Source organism: Lathyrus oleraceus, chromosome 2 (assembly GCF_024323335.1).
Source record: "Lathyrus oleraceus cultivar Zhongwan6 chromosome 2, CAAS_Psat_ZW6_1.0, whole genome shotgun sequence".
In the NCBI taxonomy this organism is placed as follows: Eukaryota; Viridiplantae; Streptophyta; class Magnoliopsida; order Fabales; family Fabaceae; genus Lathyrus; species Lathyrus oleraceus.
Window position 1 is genome coordinate 469029964 of NC_066580.1, and position 12625 is coordinate 469042588.

At 34.7% G+C, this 12625-nt stretch overlaps 1 protein-coding gene across 2 annotated transcripts; it reads right to left on the minus strand.

Annotated features, from left to right (window-relative positions):
• Positions 1-3177: 3177 nt before the first annotated feature.
• LOC127120469 (glucan endo-1,3-beta-glucosidase 12) lies at positions 3178-4952 on the minus strand. 2 transcript variants are annotated; one of them, XM_051050906.1, is made up of 3 exons: positions 4757-4952; positions 3460-4623; positions 3178-3369 (listed from the first exon to the last, which is right to left on the minus strand). In XM_051050906.1, the coding sequence occupies exons 1-3, from the start codon at positions 4809-4811 to the stop codon at positions 3338-3340; spliced, it is 1251 nt and encodes a 416-aa protein (XP_050906863.1). In that variant the 5' UTR covers positions 4812-4952; the 3' UTR covers positions 3178-3337. The 2 variants fall into 2 exon arrangements, with proteins under 2 accessions (XP_050906863.1, XP_050906862.1); XM_051050905.1 differs by having other exon boundaries at positions 3460-4635; positions 4757-4935.
• Between the last annotated feature and the right edge of the window lie 7673 nt (positions 4953-12625).

The window sequence follows — 12625 nt, forward strand, 5'->3', positions numbered from 1 at the left end:
GAATGAAGGCTTTGAGTGAGAGAGAGAGAGAGAAACGAAATTGCAACTGCACAAATGCTTCTACACAAGGGTTCTATTTATAGAACCACTTGTGTGGGCTGCAAGCTAAAAAGCCCACTCAAGTGTATGTGGTCCATATCTTATAATATACCAAAATCACTTAAGTGCGTGGTGCCTTACCATATTTCGTATTCTACTTAAGTACACCGTACCTTACGATGTTCTACAATTCACTTAAGGGCACCGTACATTACGGTATTCCTTAGTTACTTTATCTCTCATCAATCCGTCCTTTTGTGTGTGACCCTGTAGGTTTTCGTGACATTGACAATTATATGAAATCACGTATTTAACATAATAAACAGTGAGCGATATCTAGCAACACATCACTGCTACCCAAGACACGAAAATATCATATGATCTGACAAATCCTTTTGTGATAATACTTATATGTACAATTACCCTTTTGCCCTTATGTCTATATTGAACACAAAGCATAGACCGTGTCATCCTTGTCCAGTTCAATATTGGGCCCATAGACATTTATCATGTTACGCAGGATGGGCAAATTCCATCTAGGTCACTCATGTCCCTAAGCACGCTTCGTGGAGTACCCATCAACTGTCTTTATGGTCATCCAGTTACGGACAATGTTTGATCAGCAATAAGGTACTCGACTCTACATCTATGGTCCATAGTGGTTTTAGCTCGAAGGGTGGTATACACCATTATCACCATGAGAATAACTTATGACACTTTGCATAACATTCTATATAGTATTCTCATAGCGGGTCAATCCAGTATAAATATTACTCTTAATATTCATACCTATGTTTAAGACTTGATAACTCCTTATCCATGATCCATGAGATGTGATCATCAGTCTATATACATAATAGTCTTAATGCTTTAATGTTATCCCACTTCACAATAAAGCTCGACTATGGATACTTTAAGAATAGTGTCCTTATGTTTAATGTGATCTCATGATTAAGTCACACTTGATACATTAAACGGACTATCTATTCTATGGACTTTATTAGACAAACATAATAAAGAAAAAGTCTTTTATTATTAATAAATAATTCGATACAAGTACCAAAAGTATTGGCCTCTAGGGCTTACACCAACATCATATGTGTGAATATTGTGAAAAATCTCTGCTTTAATTATAACTATGCATTGGGGAAATAAGGTTTTACATTAGTTGGTATCATAGCAGTTCAATCAGTCCAACCAGGTTTTTGTCATGTTGTTGTTCCCTAGTACGCGTCATGTGTGTGAAACAGTGTCGGTGATCCTTTGATTTTTCTAACTGGTTTTTGGCAGGAGCTACATTAAAATAAGTGGGGTAGAAGCTTCTGCTTCTCTAAGATGTTTCAGGTGTGGAGGATTAGTTCCACGAGTCGTTGATTGCAAGAGTGCAGATTGTTTGATAAGTCAATATTGTTTCTTGAGTTATTGAAGAGGAAGGTTCAAAGTTCATATCAAATGTTACACCAAGACAGTAAGGTTCCCAGAGTTTGTTAAAGATGATGATATGTTTGTATTAGCTAAGCAAGTAAGAGAGTATGTAAGGGATGATGCACAAGTGTTGGTGATGTTAGCCTCATTAGAAGTCAAAGACAAAGGAGTAGTTTATGATCTACAAGTTGTTTGCGATTTCCCAAAAGTTTTTCCCGAAGACATCATTAATTTCCCGCCAGAGCGCGAGGTTGAGTTTGTTATAGAATTGGTACCAGGTACGAGTCTGGTGTCAATGTCTCTTTATTGAATGTTTGTTTCAGAGTTGAGTGAGTTGAATAAGCAATTAGAGGATTTGCTTGAGAAGAAGTTTATATGTCCTAGTGTTTTTTCATGTGGTGCGCCAATGTTGCTAGTCGGGAAGAAAGATGGTAGTTTGCATTTGTGTGTTGACTATCAACAGCTGAATAAATTCACTATCAAGAACAAGTATTCGTTTCTGAGAATTGACAATTTGATGGATCATTTAGTGGGTGCTTGCGTCTTCAGTAAGATTAGTTTGAGGTCAGGCTATCATCAGATTCATGTGAAGGCTGAAGATATTCCGAAGATTGCATTTAGAATGAGGTACGGTCATTACGAGTATTCAGTGATGTCATTTTGTGTGTCTAATGTTCCTGGTGTATTCATGAAGTATATGAATAGAATCTCTCATCGGTATTTGGATAAGTTTGTGGTAGTGATTATCGATGATAACCTGATTTATTTGAAGACGGGTGAAGAGCATGATGATCATCTGAGAGTTGTGTTGAAGTTATTGCAAGAGAAGCAATTGTATACTAAGTTGTCAAAGTGTGAGTTTTTGTTGGAAAAAGTGAGTTTTTTCGGTCATGTTATTTCTAGTGGAAGTATTATGGTGGATGTGTCGAAGGTTGGGGCTATGTTGTTTTAGAAGACTCCTAAGTTTGTCGTTGAGATCCGAAGTTTTCTTGAGCTAGTTGGTTATTATCGTAGATTTATTGAAGGCTTTTCAAGTTGGCCTTGTCGCTAACTCATATAACTAAGAAGAGTCGGTCATATATTTGGGATGTTAAATGTGAAGAGAGTTTTCAAGAGTTTAAGAAGAGGTTGACATCGACTCTAGTGTTAATTTTTCTGAGTCCGGCCTGAATCTTTTGTCGTGTATTGTGATGTTTCTAAGATGAGTTTCGGAGTTATGTTTATGCAAAATGGACAAGTTGTGACTTATGCATCAAGACAACTTAAAATTCATGAGAAGAATTATCCTACACATTATTTAGAGTTGCTTGTCATTGTGTTCGGACTTAAGATTTAAGCTCTTTTTGGTTAATTTATATTTGTTAAGTTCAAAAGTTAATTTATTTGTTATTTATATTGTTTTTACCAAACATGGTTTTAAGCTCTTTTTGGCTAAAAAGAAATTGACACTTGATAATCTAATTTATAGCAAATAAACTTATCTAATAATAAAAAGAAAAGAAAGCAAAATATTAATAATAATACATGAAACAATAAAGCACTAGCATCCATAAAACACTAACGGCATTTTAAAGCAACGAATTTAAACCATTAGAAGCTTAGCACAATTCAATTATTCCCAAACTTTTCTTGTTACTTGTTACTATAAAAATTCACTAAATAAATAAATTGCATACCAAGCTAATATATATTCTAAATGAAAAACTTTACCACTAAAACAAGTTTATAATTTTATTTGAAATAAACCCAGAGGTAAATTAGTTTCTTACATAATACTAACAGCAAAACCAACCAAAAAAACATAGTAACCTTAACATAGGATTCTCTACATTAAAATAATCAAAACACAGACAACTCTTTTTCCACAAAGAATCTAGCTCAGAATGAACCTACAGTGAAGGAAACCTGCAACAAAATCAATTAAATATATTAATTAAGTAATTAATCTCAACCTAAGGTGATGAATTTGAAGAGATAAATAAACACAACACTTACTTGGATCAGAATGAATCAACATAGCAGTTCCGCCAAAGTTACACGTTCCACCATTTTTCTTATGTTTCTGCCAGTAACTGTTGAAAGCATAAGAAGCATGAGCAACTAAATTATCAGGGTAGAAACAATTCCCTTGTGAGGTTGTTATCTCCATACAATCAGCACCACCTTCACCACAAGCATAATCCAAAGCTTGTTGCAGTGTTTCTTCAGGAACACTAGGCTTTGCAACGCACCAAAGTTTCTGAACAGGAACTGTTTGTGGATAAGGTGAAGGTGAATGTGAAGGTGAACCGGTATAATCTGGATTGCAAGGTGGTAGAGTGAAACCATAATGAGGAGAGTTAGCAGGAGGAGCAAGAAACTGTGGTGGAAGTGGTGATGGTTGTTCTTGAGGGGAGAAACCGGGAGAAGAAATTGGTGGGGGTGATGAAACTATTTGAGCTAAAGGTGGTAAAGGTTCTGAATTTGGTAGATTTGAAGGTGACCCAACAGGGAAATTCAAAGGGGGTTGAGCGATTTCTGGAAATGGGGTTGGTTTAACAGGGATTGTGGTGACATAAAGTTTTCTTGTTTTGGTTATGGTTATGGGTTCTCTCTCTTTTGGGACAATGGTAGCAATGTTTATGATGTTGTTGAGGTTGAAAAATCCAAGCTTTTTCATGGATTCTAAGTGGGAAGTGATAAAGTTTGGATTTTTATCTGAATTTTGGATGAGGGAGAATGTTGAGTTAACAGATTGGAGAAACTCAGTCATGGGTTTAACCATTTTCAAATCAGTGTTTGGGTTAAAATGAAAACAATGTAAATCAAGAGCAATGGAAACTTTGATGTCGTGTTCTAAACCCCATCTTTTGAGTGAGTGATGGAGGTTTTTCAAAGCAGAGAGAACCAGAATAAGGTTGTTTTGGTTTAGGATTTGGTCTTGTTGACAGAAAGTTGAGGTTTTTACAACAATGTTGGTGATTTTTGATGAAGGGTAAAATGGGAAAATATTTGACCTAAGCCATGTTTCAGCTAGTAAAATGTTGTTAGAGACATGATTGAGGTTTTCATTGTTCAGAGAAACAGCAATAGGAGACTCACTGTTTGATGAAGCTTGTACAATGTCTTCACTTGTTTCACATAGGTTAAGAAACTCAAGAGATTGTTGTTGACCAGAAACTAAAATGGAAACTACAACAAAAAGCAAAAACGAAAACATGATAAGAAAATATTCAAAAAAATGAGAAGAAACTAAAGTATTGATACATTGATAATGAAAATTTGGAGAGATTTAAAATGTTTTTGTTCTTACCAGAAAGAGCTAGAGAGAAAAGAAAGACAAAATGAAATAGACTCTTCATATTCATTTGTTTTTCTTCTTGCCAATAATCACAAGGTTTTCACTCTCTTGGAATTGGTTACCTTGTTTCTTATATATAGGACCTTTGTCCTACATGAATATTGTAGGGGAAGACAACTTACCTTGTGAAGAGTGATTTTCTGCCTCTAGTCCAAAGGTTGGACCTTTTAGTAAAAATAATTAGAGTAAATAGTTAGTTAATGAACATTTTAACTTCGTTAAAAAAATAGTACACTCTTTTCTTACCATAAGAAATAGTACATGGCTCACATAAAAAGAATGTGTGTGGTTTGCCGATTGGTATTGGTTAGAGAGAAATTAAAATAGATGGAAGGAAAAAAAAGAATTAATAATAAATTGTTTCTTAATATAATGGAATTAATAAAAAAAAAATTATGAGTAATATGAAAATTATATAAAAAAAAACAACCAATGAGTGTGTAAATGAATAAGATAAAGTTTAATTATTTAAGTAGCAAATTAAATGTTTAATTAGACTTTTAATCCATTAATTTAATTTTTTTTTTCATTTGATCTTTTAATTAATAAATGGTGTTTTGTGGAATGAGAAATGTGATTAAAATGAGGTGGTGGATTCATGACATGGTGATGCAAATTTTCAGAGTGATTATGTGAGAGTAGATGTGTAAGATTAATACTTCAATATGCTTAAATCAATAATTGACTAATATATATATATATATATATATATATATATATATATATATATATATATATATATATAGACGTGTAAGATTAATACTTCAATGTGTTTAAATCAATAATTGACTAATATATATATATATATATATATATTAGTCAATTATTGATTTAAACACATTGAAGTATTAATCTTACACACACACACACACACATATATATATATATATATATATATATATATATATATATATATATATATATATATATATATATATATATATATATATATATATATGTATATTAGTCAATTATTGACTTAAACACATTGAAGTATTAATCTTACACGTCTCTCTCTCTCTCTCTCTCTCTATATATATATATATATATATATAGAGAGAGAGAGAGACGTGTAAGATTAATACTTCAATGTGTTTAAATCAATAATTGACTAATATATATATAGTTATTAGACTTTGCCTTATCTTGGACTCGTTATTTGGAAATCATAAATGGGTCTCTTTTATATTGGATTAGTTATCGGCTCAAAATAGTTATCCCCAAAGTTTGTTGTTGTTTGTCAAAAGCAAAGTCTTTCAAAGTGGTGTCGTCCTCATGATGTCGGGTTGATTGCCTTAGAATAGTGGAAAAGTTCGGGGAGCTGGTTGTAAAAGGAGTGGGGAACATATGCATCAAATGTATTTTTCATCATTGAGACGTTTCAAAGGACCTTCAAACATGTAACTCTAGGTTCACAGGTTAGGGTGTGCAGCATCCTTCTAGGGTGCTCCAGTGCACTCAAGTGTCATTGTATTTTTTAAGATAAGATCTGACCACTTCCTTTTCTTTCTCCATTTCCTTTTAATTTAGATTGTTTTATCAACCCACCCTTATTTGCGTATATAATGGTCATTTGGCTTTCTAGATGAGTTTTCACTTCCATTACGAATTATACACATTTGGTCTTTGTCAAATCCTTCATTCCTTTCCTGAACTACTGGTAACTTTTGACTACAATGCTTTTTCCTTCTGTTGGAGTATTGTGTCTTCTGACTCATCATCAACCTTCCACTCCATTTACTTGACACTATTTCTTTCCCCAAACTTCCCTTTAGGTACCATTCCTAGCCTTTACTCTTCTTTCGTCACTTTCTTTCCTTCACATTTTTTATGGCTAAAATAGATGATCAACATGTGGGTTTGGATAATAGCTCTGATGGTGGCTATTCTTCGTTATCTATTAGGGTAGAAACCCCAAATAACCTGAATACTACTTCCACAACGAATAATCTCCGTAACTTGAATATAATTGTTATCTCTTACAATTTTTAGTCTGATGATACTTCTAATGAACCTTCTTTTAACAAAACCTCCTAAGATAAGTCTTCTTATGCTTTCTCTGATGAGAGTGTTGGGAAATCCACTGATGGTGATCAAACAGATAATGTTATCTCTGCTTCCTATGGGGTAACTGATAGCTTTCCTCTGTTTGTCCAACCATTATCAAATGCAGAGATTGTTTCCTGAGATAAGCAGAGAACTCGGGATTTAATTAGGTCTTATAGAAATGCACACAGTCGAGATTCCAAGAAGATTGAGATCAAAGATCATATTAAATCAAACTTCACTATTTGGCCGACGCTGCCCAATTTCTGAGGGTCGGGCAGATACTCTATCTTTGGGGTGCAACAATCTTGTGAAACTTACTGATGTGAATTGGTATTGCTTGGTAGATCCTGAATTGTTTAGGATTATCTCTCCTTTTGACAATATGGCCAAAATGGAAGGTGTTATCATAGAAGTAGGTTCCCCCTTTGATAGGTTGGTCTTCCCTATTGATTCTGACAAAAGTATATGTAGTTGTATTGACGAAAGCTCTATCCCTTTTTATGAGTATATGTTCACTCAGTTAAACTTTAGATTTTCCTTCAACATATTTGAGGAAAGGGTGTTGAAGCATTTGAGAACTGTGCCCTCTCAGTTACATCTGAACGCTTGGGATTTTGTGAATGTGTTCCAATTTAGGTGTGAATATCAAAATTGGAACCCGTCTTTAAATCTCGTGTCTAATCTTTTTATTGTGATGCGTACCTCCCAAGATTGCCTATGTGATCAAGGGTTTATCTCGTTGCGGAAAGATATCAAACAGTTTGACATTTATGTTAAGAATTGGGATAAATTTAAGGATTGTTTCCTTAAGATGGGTCCCCAGACTTTATAGGCACATTATGTTTTCTACCAATTATTGAGGAGGGGGGCACCTACTACCAGCTTCCTCGACTCTGGACCGACTAGATGTATTAAAAGGATTCAAAGGTGTTGGATATAGAATCACTTCATCCAAAATCCCCATACTTGTACCTTTTCCTTGGACTTTCTAACCCCGTTGGAAGTGTTAGTAAAAGAAGACTTGAGAACTTTTGGGGAGAGACCAGATTATGAAGAAAGGGTCAACGCTTTATATGTAGTTACCTCTATGCAAAAATGGAGGGTCGTTGACACATGTGTAGTAGTAGATTCATGTGATGCTTGTGAGAGGAAATAAATTTTTAGTGAGGAGGGAAAATCTATCTTTATGTATACTTGATTTTGTCGTCCTCAATTAACGAGTGCTAATTTTGTTTTATTTTCTCTTTGGAAATAACATGGATTTAGGTAACGGTTGCGGTAAAGAATCTTTTAGTGAAGAAGAAGATCGATCAGGAGTTAGTGTGGCTGCCACTTCTTCTCCTAGTCCTACTCTTTCCTCAACAAAGGTGTTGTTGGAGAGACTTCTTGGGGATGTTGGATCACATATTGCATCTCAATCATCACTAACTTTCTCTAGTTAGAACCAAACTTCGTCCACCATTTTGGATCAAACGCCTACCATTGCGCTAAAAGCAATTACTGTTAGTGAGGGCACAACTATATTTCCTTATAGCAAAGAGCACTCAATGGGCCACACTTAACACATCATAGGCACCCTTGGTTGGAATGTTAAGCCCATTGAATCACACCGATGAAATTAGATAAATAAATTCAATAATCTTCCCCAGTGAGAGATGGGGGGATTCGAACCCATGACCTTGCTTTAATACCAATTTTTGGATCAAGCGCCTACCGCTGTGCTAAAAGAAATTGTTCTTAGGGAGGGTGTAACTATATTTTCTTAATAAAGAGACGTCAATAAGTTGCACCTAACATATAGTATGTGTCATGGGTTGGGATGTTAAACCCATTGAATTGCACCGGTGATGCTGGATAAATAAAAATCCAGCACATTGGGCTAGACAATATGTTTGATGACCAAACCCCTGCTTCTGTTGACAAGAAAAAAAAGGCCAAGACTAGAATTCCACCCAAGAATAAGGCTTATACAAGAAACTTAGGTTATCTGACCCTACCCCTGTTGGGTTTGCTGTACTTGGCATTGAAACTTCACCTACTATTCTTAGGTTTTCATTCGTTCTCTAATCTAGGGTACGTCATACCTCCTAAGAAGTGTGGGCATGTATGCATGAGCAAGATCTCGCTTACCTCGAGAATCATCTTGACACAGAGAAGCTGGAATTTATATTAGAGTTTTCCTTCCATATGTTATGTAGTGCCCCTTTGATGTTTATGGCAGCTTCGATATAGAGAGAATTTTTTGCCCCAAGAAGAGAGACACTTGGAAGGGAAAATATGATGTGACTTCCATGACTGGACCCAAATCCAAGAGAAGTTGTCCAGTCTTCATAAAGAGATGGAAAGACTATTTGGCCTTTAAAATGAGATGAATACTCACGACACTCCTTCTTTTCTGGCTACCAAGGTGACTAACTTACATGTATCCTTGGAAGCTAAATAAAGGTCTCTTGAAGAGGTGAAGGCTTATGTGGTAACTTTATCCTTCTAGGTTATTGCAGCTGAAGGTGGCCTTCAGAAGGAGAAGGATTCTTGAGCTGAAAAGTGTGAGGCCCACAAGGAGAAATTGGTGGTGTTGAAGAAAAGACTTAATGACACTAATGATAAGGGTCTTAAGACCACATTGGAAACTTTCAAGGATGTGGTCGATCAGGTGGAGCTATTGTGCATGGGTGTTCACGTTCCATAGTTGAGGTTGAACCCAGAAAAAGTAGTCCAGGATGGGGCTATAGTTAGTGATGATGGAGCCCCCGAAAAGGGTCGTGATGAGTGATTTTGTGATGTTTTGATTTGTTATGTGTGCCTTCATCTCCGTTTTGGGCTCTGTAATGACATTATTATATTAATTACATTTATTCTCCCTTTCTTGGTTTGCTTTTTCTATTTGCTTTGGCACCTTAATCTACTTTCTTTACATTGTTATTTTAACCATATTCGATCTTAATTTTTAGATTTGTTATCCCTTTTACTTAGTGTTATGTTAACCTTTAGAGCTTCACTTCTACCCTTCCCATTTGTCAGGGATTAAAGTAATCTTTGATGCTTTGCCTTTACCTGTCCCATTTGTTAGGAGATGGAGTAATTATTTGACGTTTCTCCTTTAGATATTCCATTTGGTGGGAACTAGAGTAATTATATGATGCTTTCATATTGTCTTATCTCGAAAAATACGATTCCTGGCGATGGTCGCGGAAAAATAGTTCGAACAGAGTCATCACCGAACTTTATTTATTCCAATGAAGGAATAGAAAAATATCGATAAAACCTTTAAAAACAGAATAATGGTCGTCGCAACCATATTCGGGTTCGGGAGTCGATTACATAAGGGGGATGTATTAGCACCTCTCGCGTCCGTTATACTCAACATGAACCTTTTAGTCTAATTTGCGGTTTGAATGTTAGCTAATGTTATTTATTTTCTTCAAGTGAATAAAAGATTAAAAAATAGAGGTGAATGGAAACCTTAAAAAGGGGGAAAAGAGAGGTTTTTTATTAGTGTGCTCGCCAAGATCTTGCAATCTCGTGCTTACGTATCCTTATAGTTCAATAAGGAAATCAGAGCATTTGTAGTTCGGGAAACTACAATTTATTGGTGTCTTTTAATGAACGTCTGTTTGGATTGCATTCTAAAGGCTAAACATTGACTTGTCTACTCTCGATGAAGGCTTAAGTAGTAGGTTGTTATGCGTGTTAGAAGGGAGTGAACAATGTTCTTTCTGAAAAGAGTTTTGATCATACGGGGGGTGAATAGTTGAACTAATATATTAGAAGTTTGGTTTGAATGACGATTACTCGGATAGTCGAGTAAGGCAACTCGTATCCAAATATTCGAGGAGAGGAATCGAAGGCTCTAGACCATCTCCCTTTTCATCCTTAATTATAAAAGGGTTTGATAATAGTTAAGGTGTTTTAAATGGATGGTGAATACTCGGATGGTCGAGTAAGGTAACTCGTATCCAAGTATTCAAGAAATGGAATAGAAGGCTCTAGCCCACTTTCTTTTTCTTCTAAGTGATTATGAAAATAGGTTTGTGTATGGTTGATATATTTTGGATAATTAAAAATATTCGAATAATCGAGTAAGACAACTCGTATCCAAGTATTTGAGGAGAGGAGTCGAAGGCTCTAGACCATCTCCCTTTTCATTCAGTTTATTATGAAAATGATTGATTTAATTGGTTTAGAAGGTTTAAAGAGAAATGACAATTGTTTGACTAATCGAGTAAGGGAACTCATATTCAAACAATCGAGAAGAGGAGTTGAAGGCTCAAAACCATCTCCCTTTTCATCTCTAAATGAAATGGTGTTTAATCGTGATTAGGTGTTAAAAATACTCGATGTTGGATCGAGGTTTTAAATTTGTAATTACAAATAAATTGGATTATATTTGGTGAACCAATCATCTAATCGATTAATTAAAATTGAATATGTCTCATTGTAAGAAAACCAAAAAGTAAGCTATGTGGGGTTGATGGCAATGCTAAAAGCAATAGACTTACAAATGTATTGAAATGGAGGACTCAATATTGAATCGAGAATTGTGTGATCTTTAATGGTTTTAACATGGTTTAGAATTGATGATGAAATGGAATGGAATCAAATTTGTATTATGAAAAGATAGTGGGAAATGATGGTGAAATAAGTCGGTCAATATTTAAGTATCAAAATTAATTGATTAAAATTCGATTAAATTGATTAATTAAGTTAATTAAGATTAATTCTCAAAATTATTTAGTTGAATTAAATAATCAAGTTAATTCAAATTAATTAATCAAAATTAACTAACTAATCAAAATTTAATTAATTAATTAATTATAATTAAAAGAGGAAGAGATAGATGACGATGTCAATTTAATTGATTTAATTGAATTGATGTGCTCAAAACCGATTTGTATGAAATGACAACACAATTAATGTTATTCGCAAGATCATAATGCGGTGAAATATTCTATTAATTTATTGAAATTTTTAGATGGAAAACGGCATGAAATTGTCAAATCCGCAAACTTAAAAATCTGATTAATCACAATGGAAATGAAAAGAAATGGAATGGCAGCAATACATTCATATTTATAATGTTTACAAATACAATGTCCACTCGAAATAGAGTCAAATCACAAAGCCATAATACATATACTGCACAATTGAGATTTTAAATTAAATAGTTTACCACAAAGTAATGTATACAGACTATACATTGTATTCTAATCTGGAATCACAACTACCACGAGCATCTTTTGAAAATAATGTACAAAGTAAAATGAGATGACATTCTAACTAAAAAAGGATCATCAGGCTTAATGGTGAAGTTTGGACGGTAATGATGGAAGTGAGAGGCAAATTTGACGCTGGAGAGGGTCAAAGGTTGTTGCCGGTGGATGAAGGTTGTTTTGATGATGTTGGAAGAAGGTTGATGGTGGAGTTGGACGGGAGAACGGTGAGGATTCAAAGATGAAGTGGAGGCTTGGTAGTTATTTTTACTGTTGAAAAATTGCATCGAAGAAGAAGAGGTTCACCTCTTTTGCATTTCTGTAGCCTATTTTCCTTACTCAGTGGGTAGAGAATCCCCTTTAAGGCCTTGTTTGAATAACCCACCTATTGGCCGAAAATCCTTTTTTCTTTTTCTCTTCCAATCAAAACCGGCCATGTGGCTCTTGGAGATAGGGGATTCCGATTTTTTGGAGAAGGATCCAATGTTATGTTGCTTGTGTGGCTCAACATCATTGGTGGATAATGAGATATTTTTATTTTTTGATTTTCTTTTTGTTAATG